Source organism: Nanorana parkeri, unplaced genomic scaffold, assembly GCF_000935625.1.
Source record: "Nanorana parkeri isolate BGI_ZX_2015 unplaced genomic scaffold, ASM93562v1 scaffold29, whole genome shotgun sequence".
Classification (NCBI taxonomy): Eukaryota; Metazoa; Chordata; class Amphibia; order Anura; family Dicroglossidae; genus Nanorana; species Nanorana parkeri.
The window spans coordinates 692797-704850 of NW_017306297.1; the positions used below are offsets into that span (position 1 = coordinate 692797).

The 12054-nt window shown below is 40.7% G+C and overlaps 1 protein-coding gene across 1 annotated transcript in view; it reads left to right on the top strand.

Moving 5' to 3' along the window:
- The first annotated feature begins 489 nt into the window (after positions 1 to 489).
- The window catches only part of HRASLS (HRAS like suppressor), a 16443-nt gene continuing 4878 nt past the window's right edge, over positions 490 to 12054 (top strand). The window contains exons 1-2 of the mRNA XM_018567539.1: positions 490 to 778; positions 10983 to 11121. Of these exons, the coding sequence (XP_018423041.1) occupies positions 10983 to 11121 (139 nt within the window). The 5' untranslated portion in view covers positions 490 to 778. The remainder of the gene's footprint in view (positions 779 to 10982; positions 11122 to 12054) is intronic.

Genomic DNA, 12054 nt, shown 5'->3' on the forward strand with positions numbered 1-12054 from the left:
GCGGCCACCTGAGTCGCTGTAACGATAGTTCCACCACTGGTTGCCATAAGAAAACTGTCTGCTCCAGTTTTCATGAATCCCCCCCAGTATGTTCTGTTTCTTTATATACGTACATATACAGTGGACTTGATAATCTGCATTCGACTCTACAAAAAAAACAAAACAAGAAAAACATTTTGTTAATTGTGATTTTTGTGTGATTTATCTTCACCCAGAGTGTTGTGATGCACCTTTTTAGTAGAATTGGTAGTTAGTCAGGAATCATGCTATATATTGTGTTTTAATGCATTAAAGGAGCTTTTTTCTGAAGATGTGAGTTGTCCTGACTAAGCACTTTGACGCATTCATGCCGGGTACATCGGCAACACAAAGCCGGCTGAGATTTTTAAAATACTTCACTGACAATGAGTTGTATACACAGTCTGTTATGTGCTGCATACACGTTACTTCCTGGAAAAGCTCTGCACTGGAATACATTGAAGGCTGGGATATGAGTGTGAGCATCCCTGGTATAGAAAGCACTATAGCTGCATGTGATGTGCTCCTCATTATCATATGACTGGGTACCACGCTGCATCCAGAAGCAGCTCTTTTGCTGGATGTAAAGGTAACAGAGCTTTCTGATTGGTGGATGGGGGATGTCTTATTTGAATAACAATCAGTGATGACACGCATGACAAATCCGTGTTGCAGCCATAAGGAACCAGCAAGCACCTGTCCCTGGGAGAGCGAGGCTCTTGTGTGTGCACCGCAGAGATGAGATGCTTGGCTCACACCGGTGAGTAACAGCTCCATATGCTTGTCTTGTCAGGAGGATCAGGTCAATCGAGATCACATAAACAAGCTTAGAGCACCTGTTGAACTACAAGTCCCAGTGTGTGTTTCTGGCGACAGATGATATGGGGGCTGTCCTGGAGTGCTGGGCGACAAAGCTTAAACTAATGAGCTAGAAATAAACATAATATTCCCAGAGAGACCTCAGCACAGAACTGTTATCTGCTTTTCATAGCAGCAAAAAATGGTAATATAGGAAATAAACTGTTATACAAACAGGTGTAGTTACACATGATCAGCCCTTGCTGTGGGGTTCTCACAAAATGTTACTAATTCATTATAATGTATTAATACTAATTAATAATCGCTTTCATGATCAGCAGCTAATTCATCAGTTTAATAAGATGCAATGGGAGGAATTTATCAGAACTGGAGGACACAGAATCTGGAGCAGTTGCCCATAGCAACCAATTAGCTTTTCTCTATAGATTGTTTAAGCTTTAAAAATGAGAGATAGTAGCTGATTTGTTGCCATGGACAACTGCTCCAGATTTCTGTCCCAATTTTGATAAATTACCCCCAACAACTTTTTAACTACAGTGTATTAAAAGAATAGACACAGTGGGGAATTTACCAAAACTGGAGAAGACAGAATATGGAGCAGTTGCCCATAGCAACCAGTTAGCTTTTCTCTTCAGTTTGTTTAAGCTTTAAACATGAGAAATAGAAGCTGATTGGTTGCCATGGACAACTGCTCCATTTTCTGTGGGGAATTTATCAAAACTGGAGAAGACAGAATCTGGAGCAGCTGACCATGGTGACCGTTCTCTCTTTCACTTTCAATGCTTAATAAACTGAAAAGAGAAGCTGATTGGTTGCCATGGGCATATTGCATATTCTGTCTTCTGCAGTATTGACAAATTCCCCCACCCCAGTACATTAGAGTGATAGAGTATTTGATATTTGTGTTTCTGTAACCTTGTAAGGTGGTTGGAATCTTCTGATTATATCGTTTGAAGGGTTGCGATAACAAATGGCACCCCTGTTTGTAAATACAGTTATTATAGCACTTACAGGTAAATCTCTTAGTCTTACTTCATTTATGCATATTTTGTGCTTTTTTGCTTTTAATGCTGTTTAATGCATTGTTCCTGCAATTTCACACGTTATACAATTTTGTTTTTGGTTATTGAAGTTGAATATATATATAGATCTATCTATATATAGATATAGATATATCTATATATCTATATCTATATATAGATAGATATATATATACACAGATATGAAGCCATTTATTTATCTTCTGTTCTCCTACAGTGTAATATACTGGCACTGTTTCCATGGGGATGTTGAGCTTCAATTGTTCAGGCCCGGGAAATGCATAGAGAATGTTCAGGTTGACAGGTACATGAATCTGTTATTCTTTGTCTGTCTGCACTTTGTAAAGCCACATTTGCACTCTAAGATTCCAGAATCTCCCATCCAGTGCCCTCATTTACTCTTTTCTCTGTGTGCATTCTCTGGCGGCTTCTATATACATTTTAAAAGACAAAGCAAAAAACAACAGTGCAGATTTATCTTCAAAATAAAGCATGGTTTCAGCTGTTGTGTTAAAAAAAGGCTTTTAACTACCGTATTTGCCGGCGTATAAGGCGACTGGGTGTATAAGACGACCCCCTAATTTTTCAGTTAAAACATAGGTTTTAACTTAAAAATTATAAGACAAGTATAGCCCAAAATAATGTTTAAATATGCCCACTAATCTGTCAGCCCGCTGGATGTGCGGTAATACTGTATGGGGCCCTGCGGGTGATGTATGGGGCCCGGCGAGCTATGTATTCTATTAATGAATACAAAGCCTGCTCGGATTGGCAGAGGTTATGTAGATCGTTCGCCGTGATTGGCTCAGCGCGGTATACTGTATGTAGCCGAAGCTACCATACATACAGTATTACTGCACATCCAGTGGGCTGACAGATTAGATTGTATACCCGGCGTATAAGACGACCCCCGATTTTCGGGGGATGTTTTTAAGTATAAAAAGTTGTCTTATATGCCGGCAAATACGGTAGACAGCTCAGGTTAAAGTAGAGCTCTGGGTCATAAATAAAAGTTACACTGGATCTACAGCTATAGGGAGAAGCTTCTAAACTCACTGTAAAAAAAATCTCCATATGCAAAATTATTCTATGCTTAGGTGCCACCAGTCATCTTATTTTACATTTCCGCTCTGTTCACAGACTTTGAGCTAACAGGAGGATTAATCTGGCTATACACCAGTAGAATTAATGAAATTAATGAATGAAAAAATTAGTTTTTGGAACGTTCATTCGATTTTCTCATTATTGAGTCAATGGGCTCAAATGATAGTTTTCAACAGTGATGAAAAAAAAATGAAGTTTTAATTGGAAATTTAAATTAGACTTGTACATATTCTAAACTGGTAAAGATCTCTTCACACCAAGGATTTCCACTCCTGCCTGAGAAAGTGGTATTGGTGATGTCCATGGTTGACCTGGGTGATAAGAGGAAGGTATTGGTGATCAAGGAGTTTGAGCTGGGTGATATGGGTGGTTTTGGTGATCAAGGAGGTTGACCCGGGTGATAAGGGGGCTATTGGTGATCAAGGAGGTTGTCCCGGGTGATAATGGGGGTATTGGTGATGTCCATGGTTGAACCAGGTGATAAGGGGGTATTGGTGATCAAGGAGGTTGTTCCGGGTGATAAGGGGGTATTGGTGAATGATGTCCATTGTTGACCCGGTTGATAAGGTGGGGGATTGTCTGCAGGGACTGTTTAGAGTCCATGAATGTCCCACTGTCTATTGTTTAAGCCCCGTTGAAGAGGGATTCCTGACCCCGAAAAATGTTGGCTGTGTATATTTTCTTGTCACCATTTGTGGAGACAATAAAGGTTTTTTTGACTCATGAGACCATTACCTGCCGTTCTTTCTTACTCTTCTTTCACATGGATTTTTTATTCTAGTTATCCCCCCTCTAAACGGTCCCCAATGAAGTGCTGCCAGAACCAAGCCATCAGGCCCAAATATTGTTCCTATTTGGACTAGAGAAAGGTCGTAGTGCAGCGCCGAATCCCCACTCAACCTTACAAAAACTGAAGGAGCAGTATGGAAACATTTTCTCAAACATATGGAATTCAAACAATGTATGAGGTTTTCGTTCGGGAAACTTCACTCATTCCAAAATCAAATGGTACAAAATCTAACAAAATTTCGAAGGACATTCTACTGTTTTACAGTATCTAATGACATTGTCATATGTTCTGAGGAAACCTTCATACAAAATTTGACCAGTGTATGGAGAGCTTTAGAGTGTGTGCACAGGGACAAGTGTATGGCCTTGTAAGCAGTGAAGAGCAAAAAGTGGCTGCATTATTATATTCTTTGGTTCTTCTGAATATATGCATGAGGAAATTTCCCAATCTGCAGAACATTATACAATAATGAATTGATACAACCTGGATTGTTACATTTCTTGATATTAATGCAGCTTTAAAAGTATATGTCAAGCCAAAATATTTTTTCTACGATTGATAAAGTGGGAAAGGATGTGATCCTTTGTTGGACTATTACTTTTGATTAATTATATGATAACCATTTTTTTATATTGCAGCTGACTGGACTTGTAATTTTAGAACTTTGCTGCAAGTTGTTTGCCTCCACTGTGTTTAATTTTGATGTACAAAGCACACACATATATACAGAGTACATTCCACTGTAGTAAAACATTTTGAATTTATTAAGATGACAGCAGTGGGTGATTTACACAGGAACTGGTGTAACTCGAAAGACTACTTTTATTAACGCTTTATGTTACTAAAAGGGCCAGAAATTCTCATACTTAGTAGTATACAGCAATGTGCACTATAGCAGTGCACTGTTATGAAAGTATATGCCCCATTAAAAAAGCCAGCGTTTACCAAGCATGCCCTTCACATATCAATACTTTGCCAGTACCCCCCTGTATAAATGATTTCTACCCCTAATCTCTGTGATTTTACATATTTAAAAATACTTAACTTCCCACTCCAGGTATATATAGAAGGACACAATATAATGCATGTATTCAGTAACTCATCAGTACCTAAATTTGAGCTAGTTTTAGCCTTTTGGAATCCCTATACTGCAGAGCTTGGACAGGGAGAAGCAGCAGAAGCAGCCAACCATTTATGCTGAAATGTGCATGTGCTAACAAATAACATTGTTGTGTATTACATCACTTCCGGTGTCACTGTACACAGTCTCCGGCTCTTAGAGCCAGGAGATGAAGCTGGGGAAGCAGATCTCTGCTTCCTCAGCTTCTTTGGGGTTCCTAGGTGACATTAGGGGTCTGCAAGACCCCTGATGTCTCCATAAAGAGGACCTGTCACACCCTATCTGCTATTAGATAGGGTGCTTGTTAGCTCCCTATCTAATAGCAATAGGGTTAGTGGAAAAAAAAAAATTAAGTGTTAAAAAGTTTTAAAAATAAAGGTAACATAAAAGAAAAATGATAAAATGAAAAAAACAATTTTTAAGTCCCCCGCCCCCCGTACGTGCACGCACATACACGCGCAAACACTCGTCGGTCCGCCTACGTGCGAAAACAACAATTGCGCTACACATGTTACATATCGCCGTGAACATCGGAGCGGGAGCAATAATTCTAGCACTGTCAATGACTGTTAGCACTAAACTGATGAGCGGTAAAAGCGTTTAAAATGTTCCCTATGCGAAATTTTGGGTATTTACTTTTTTTGCGGCTTCACAGGCGAATGCAATTTTAAGGCTTGACATGTTTAGTATCTATTTACCTGACGTGATCCCGTCTTTCATATTTTACCAAAATATTCGGTATTATATTATGTTTCTGTGCACTAAATTTTAATTTAGTTTATTTTTTCCTAAAAATACGTGTTTGATAAACATTTGCGCACAAAAACGTGCAAGGTAAAAAATTGTACCTACCATATTTTTATTCTACAGGACCTCAGCTTTCAGAAAATATATCACTGTTGAGGGTTTGATGCTGTTTTCTAGCCAAAAATGTATATTTTATCATGTGTGCGCAAATAGTAGGAAAATCCCCCGGATGGCAAGTGGTTAATGTTTGCCCTTGGGTGCAGTAAATCTGATTGTTTTTAATGGGATGACAAGCACCATCTCCTTTATGGTTAGTTGCAAATATGCATAGACAATGGGAGGCTCTCTAAGCCCCTTTTTGAACAGTTGATGCATTGCAAATCTTTATGAGATGTATTTCAAAATGGTGTTTTATGGGCCTCATACAAGTGAATAACCACCTACCTGCTGCTATACAGATCTACCACTAGAACCAGCTTATCTGAGAGTCCAGTCCACTAAACCCCAACCATGACTCAAATCATGACCAAAAGGGACTGTTTATCACATATCCAGCTCTCTCTTTAGACCCATGGGTGTGAATACCAGCTACCAAACAGTGAGTTCTAGGCATCCACATTTTTCTGAAGAGAATCCATCCAATGCTCAAAGAAATCTTGGAGAGCCAGGAATGAGCAGGTGACTCTCAGGTTTCATTCTTTGGCGTGGGCCATCACTTGTGGGAGCATGTGATTAGTCTAAAGCATCATCCCAGTGGAAAGTATCACAAAGCCTACAGTGCCCACTTAGCAGCCAGGCTCTCTCAGTGCTATAGTTCCTTCCAGCTGACATGAGCTTTCAACTCAAATACACTACCAGATGCTTTAATATCTGTGACAAAACAGCTCCCATGCTTACACAGGGAGCATATGTCTGGACTAAGAACTCTTTCCAAAAGTCTGGCTCTCAATAAAAGGCCTGTTCTAGACTCTGAAAGTTTTTTTGTGCTTTGTGAGCCCATTTACTCAGTGTAGCATAATTGTAAATGAACCATCTATAGTAACTTAATATGTCCAAAAAGGTTTTAACTAGACATGTATTGTTTTAGAAAAACTGTCACATGACACTAAACAAAAATGTATCAGTAATAGTAGCTGTGAGTACTTGGATGAGTACTTGTACATGGTCTGGAAAAAAATGGTATCGGTGCATCCCTAATACATATATATATATATACACACACACACACACACACACACACACAGGCGAAACTAGACATTCCGTCACCCGGGGCAAAGACTCATAGTTGCTCCCCCCCCGGGGGACAAGTTCTCCATCCAAATGGCTCGGCGGCATTTGGCTATTCAGTTACTGCTGTTCAGCCCCTATGAAAATAGGGGTGAACAGCAGCAAGTGAGCTGCCGGAGCTTCAGGTCAGCCAATCCAGATGTTGGATCGGCTGAGTTGAACTCCTTTTGCACTTCGGCTCAGCTGAACATGCATAGCATGTTTGGCTGACCGAAGGCAGCCGATGTACGGATAATTTTAGCTGATATACAGCTAAAATACGCTGTACAAGCCAGAAGTGGATAGCCAAAGAGCATTCGGCTCACTTCGCTTCAGCTGGGTTATTCACTCGGCTACCTTCAGCAGCTTTGTGAATAACCCCCTAAATAAATGTATCAACTCTTGGCATGGGGTAGGCATCAAACTTTCATTCCAAATCCAATTTTTTGAAGGTGTTTGAACCTCAATGTTAGGCTTGGGAATCAACGCTAATTGCTCTGCACTATTCAGCTTTGGTCTCTTCATTTACCCCTAGGTCTAACATTTTTTGTACCTCCTCAACTACCACCTATCTGTTGACCTTTGTAATGTAATAGGATTTCACCCAGACTCAAATCTTGAAGTTTGTGATAAAATCATGTTTAAAGTTTATCCCAATTTTGATATATTGACCAAGGTAACTGTGACTACACCCTGTCTCGCAAATAAGGGCAATCATCAGACTAGGCCACATTCCATAGACTCTTGGGTCAGAGGACACCTGGTTGCAATATTACTCCACTCTCTACACAGCCAACAGTGGGGATGCCCACAAGTTCTGTCCAGGCTTGCAGGTCTATCGCTGCCTCCTGTTTTTCACTTTACAGGTTGCATAACTATTCTAAAATTGGTTGCTAAGAGAGAGGGTCTCTAGCCTGTTAGAAACCTTGAAGCCATAGATTTGGCCAAAAGGCCCTTCATGGCAGAATTATGCTACATCATCTCCACCAGTTGATCAGCCAAGTTTGGATCAGTTTGGCCTGCTGTTAGAAAGATCACAGTGACTACTGATTTTTTTCCTTAGGATAGAGGAAGTTTTACATATTCAGCAAAACGATTCACTGGCCCTTTAATTTGCAGCTGACACACTTTTTGTAGCTCAATGGCACTTCAGTAAAATGTACATGCAGTTTACCACAAAATAACTCGCTCTTGAGCATTGATCAGTAGAGTAAGTCCCAGGTGAGATGCCCTTTACATTCTTCAACAATTATGGGGATCAGCTTCAAATGTAGAGATTGCAAGGAGGTATTCCAGAAGTGTGTTTAAGGGCTTTCTGTCCGTAGTCACCATTGCATTAAACACAAAAAAAGCAAAAGAGTTTCCCTTTTACATGCAGAAGTCTGCGTCAGCACAGTTCAGTATACAACAAAAAAATCATCCCTCTACTAGTTTTAAGATAATTTGGGTCTGCTTAGGCCCGCAGGATGTTCCTTCCCGCTGGGCGCTGCTCTTTGTCCGAGTGGGGAGGAGAGAAAGTTACAGCCGGCCGAGCGCGGTGGGAGGAGACCGTTGTGGGAGGAGACCGCCGTGAGCGGCCGGTGTCTCTCCTCCCACACCGCTCAGCCGCCTCTCACAGTCAGCCTCCTGTGACAGCATGTCAGAGAGGAGAGTGAGAGCAAACACTCAGCGATCAGTGATTGCTGAGTGTTTGTAAATAATTGAGGACATGGTATGGTTACTGTATCCTCAATTATGAATGAATGGGAGTGATCTACATGACTTCCTGTTCATTCATAATTGTAGTTATAGTAAACATACTATGTTATCAATGAACAGGAACACTCATAAAGGATTCCTGTTCATTCCTGTGTTCTCAATCTCTTTTTCTATTTTAAAAACATTTCTGCCCCAGGCGCCTGGTTACGCCACTGCTTGTGATACTTCATATGCTTTACTGTATTCATTGAGAAAATGATCTAGTGATCTAGCATCTAGTATCAAAATATGGATTTGGAATTGCATTGAAATCAATAGGGTACTATTTTTAATGGTCAATTTTGGCTTTTTTGAGCTCCTAGACAGGTTATTGTTACCCAAGCCACTGCCACACACAATTGTCCCACCTTCAACCCCTTACATCACTGCTAGGTCCTGCTGTGACATAGTGGTCGGAGGAAAGAACCACAGTGGGAGGTGATCAGGTATTCACCAGCTACCATTAGTGACCAGAGATCTTCAATACAGCAAAGTGTTTTTGAAAAGAAAGTATTTTCTTCTATTTTTTGCAGGCTTATTTTTACTTTTTTTACATACAGGTAGCAATGACAGGGTCTTTTTAAAGTCTATGTGAAGGCAAAATTTTAGGAAAGCATTAAGACCTCTGAAATGTTGTTATTGCTGTCTGTGTCCCCACTGGGTATATTCAACCACTCTATTTGTCTTGGTGACCATTGTTAGTGAGAGAAAGTAATGCAAAATCCAACATTTCAGAAATGAGGAAAAACCCTCCAAATGGGCCACCTGTTTTTATGACAGGATGGGTTTTGTATATGAGAAAAATTATTTCGCAAATAGCACACCCATAAACATTTGACACACACATTGTTTAAATTAGCTTTGCAAAAATCAGTATTAAATCTCAAGAGACATCTGTGACAGAGGTTTATGCAAGAGTAAAACAAATGCCTTACAGCTCTTATTTATTTGTTCTAGATAATCAGTATTGGCCAGGAATAATACAACCTTTCTAAGGGGTGCAAACAGATGTGGTGGGCCACATCTGTTGTATTTCATCCAAGACCTTAATTTAGGGACAGTGATCCCTGCTTAGATGAAAGGCTTCTCTAGTACCTATTGAACTTTTGAAATATGACTGTCCCTACAAGTTATTATGTTTGACTCAAATAGCAGATTGTACCCTGGGAGACATGATTTATTATTTAAACACATTCACTGACCACTTGCAGTGAAAAAACATGTAATGATATGTCTTATCCTATATTTTTTCCTGTGCAGGTTGTGCTGTGATCACAATATAGAAAGCTGACTCAAAAGTTATTTCCTGAGCTGCTTATGTTTCAGTATAAAAACACCAGATTCTTTATTTAGGGCTTGTGTGGGGAAAGAGTTTTGTCTTTCCTTTTTATTGCTGTGTACTCACTGGGGATATTACCCCTTACTACGTGCCCTTGTGTTTTTGGATTTAGCAATAAAAAAACGACAAAGGTTCTAGTTAGGGATGCACCGATAGCGGTTTCTCGGTATCAAGTACGAGTTTTGACACTTTTATTTTGGGTATTTGGCAATACCGAACACCGATTCTGGCATTCCTAAGCACTGTGGGCCTGGCTAATCAAGAAGCCTGAGTGCCTGGGAAGCCAGTGTTCCATTGAAAAAACACAAGCTTCATGCTCCCTTGCGACACTTCAATGCAGCCTGACTTCCTGACCAATCAAGAAACCGTGTGGCGGGTCAATGTTGCTAGGCAGCGTGACACCAGCTTCCTTGCCAATTGGGAAGCTGAAAAGCAGGTCATGACATACTACGCGGCTTCCTGATTAGTCAGGAAGCCAGGCTGCCTCACAGTATCGCTAGGCAGCATGAGGCCAGCTGCCTAGCCAATCAGGAAGCCAGGAGGCGGGTTATGACCTGCCACCCGGCTCCCTGATTGGCCAACAAGCTGGTTCCATGCTCCCTCACGGCACTGCCGATCAGGGGGAATCTCCATCTGACTGAAAGTTCCGGTATCGGGGTAAGTATCAGAGCATTTGGGCGAGTACAAGTAGTTGTCCAAATACTCGTTATAGGCACCAATACCGATACCAGTATTGGTATCGGTGCATCCCTAGCTCTAACCATTCCTAAATTTATGAAAAAAATATAAAGATGCAGATGTGAGGGGACATCAGCTGAAAAATATTCCTGCAAATAAAGTGAGATTTATATAGTATATACAGATTTATATTATATATTTAAAGGATATATGCGATATTGAGCCTGTTCTACTTACAGTCTCCAATTTAGGTGACCTTATTTCTTGTTGCAAATGAGATATATACAATTTTAAGATCTAAAACAATGTTTTTGCTTATTACAGATGGCTTCAAATAACATAAACAATGAGGATGTCCCCTGCAACCTCCAGCCCGGAGACCTGATTGAAATATTTAGACCAGCATATCAGCATTGGGCCTTATACCTTGGTGATGGTTATGTCATCAACGTGGCACCATTGGGTAAGACTTTTTCCAACAATTTGGTTGCTTTAACTAATATGGTCTGTAATGTTGGGGAGCTCACAGAGCACTTGCAAAGGGTTTTTCCATTTACCAAAAGTCTTTATTATTTTTTCAAAGGCAGACAACCAAGGAAGTCCAACATAAAATAGCTTGTCTTCAGCATAACAACATACTGTATATTGGCTCACCAATTCTCAAGTGGTTACACACACTCACAGTGTCCCAGTCCTTTAACAGTCTTCTCTTGCAGCACCACTGCTCCGATCTCAATCCTCAGGGCCACTGTCTGTTTCCTCCAAACAACCTCAATAATGGGCTAACCTGCACAATCGGTTTCACAAACCTGCAACTCCCTGCTGCACTGGACTCCACTCTGACTCCTGGGTGGAGTTCTCCTGTCTCCCTGGTGGAGCCCTCAACACACCCCAACACCCTCTTCATGAGGGTTGTACACGGGTGCACAACTAGGTGTTGGTTGCTACTAAAACATGGACCCAGGAATGGAGATTTCATCCCACCCAGAGCTCTAAGAAATCTACCGGCTCCAGGATCCCAACTATGATCCAGAAAACCCGGAAAGGACTGAAAAGCCAGTTCTTTCCTGATATAAGCAATTGTTTCCTTGAGCCACTCAGCCCCTCTTGCTGAGAATCCTGGGTCACTTTGAGGCCACATAACACTGTGGTATTGCCACGCAATGCCACATGTCCTATATGTTTCTATTGTCCAATGCAAGTAAACAAAAGTGCACAATTTTACCAATTTAAGCTTTAAAGTAATTGTGCAGGTCCAATTTACCTAAGACTAATGATGGATCCAATTGGGCTTCTCATATTTCTCAGAGGCTGCAGATATGACATACAAAATTTACTACATTTACTACACACACACACACACACACACACACACACACACACACACACACACACA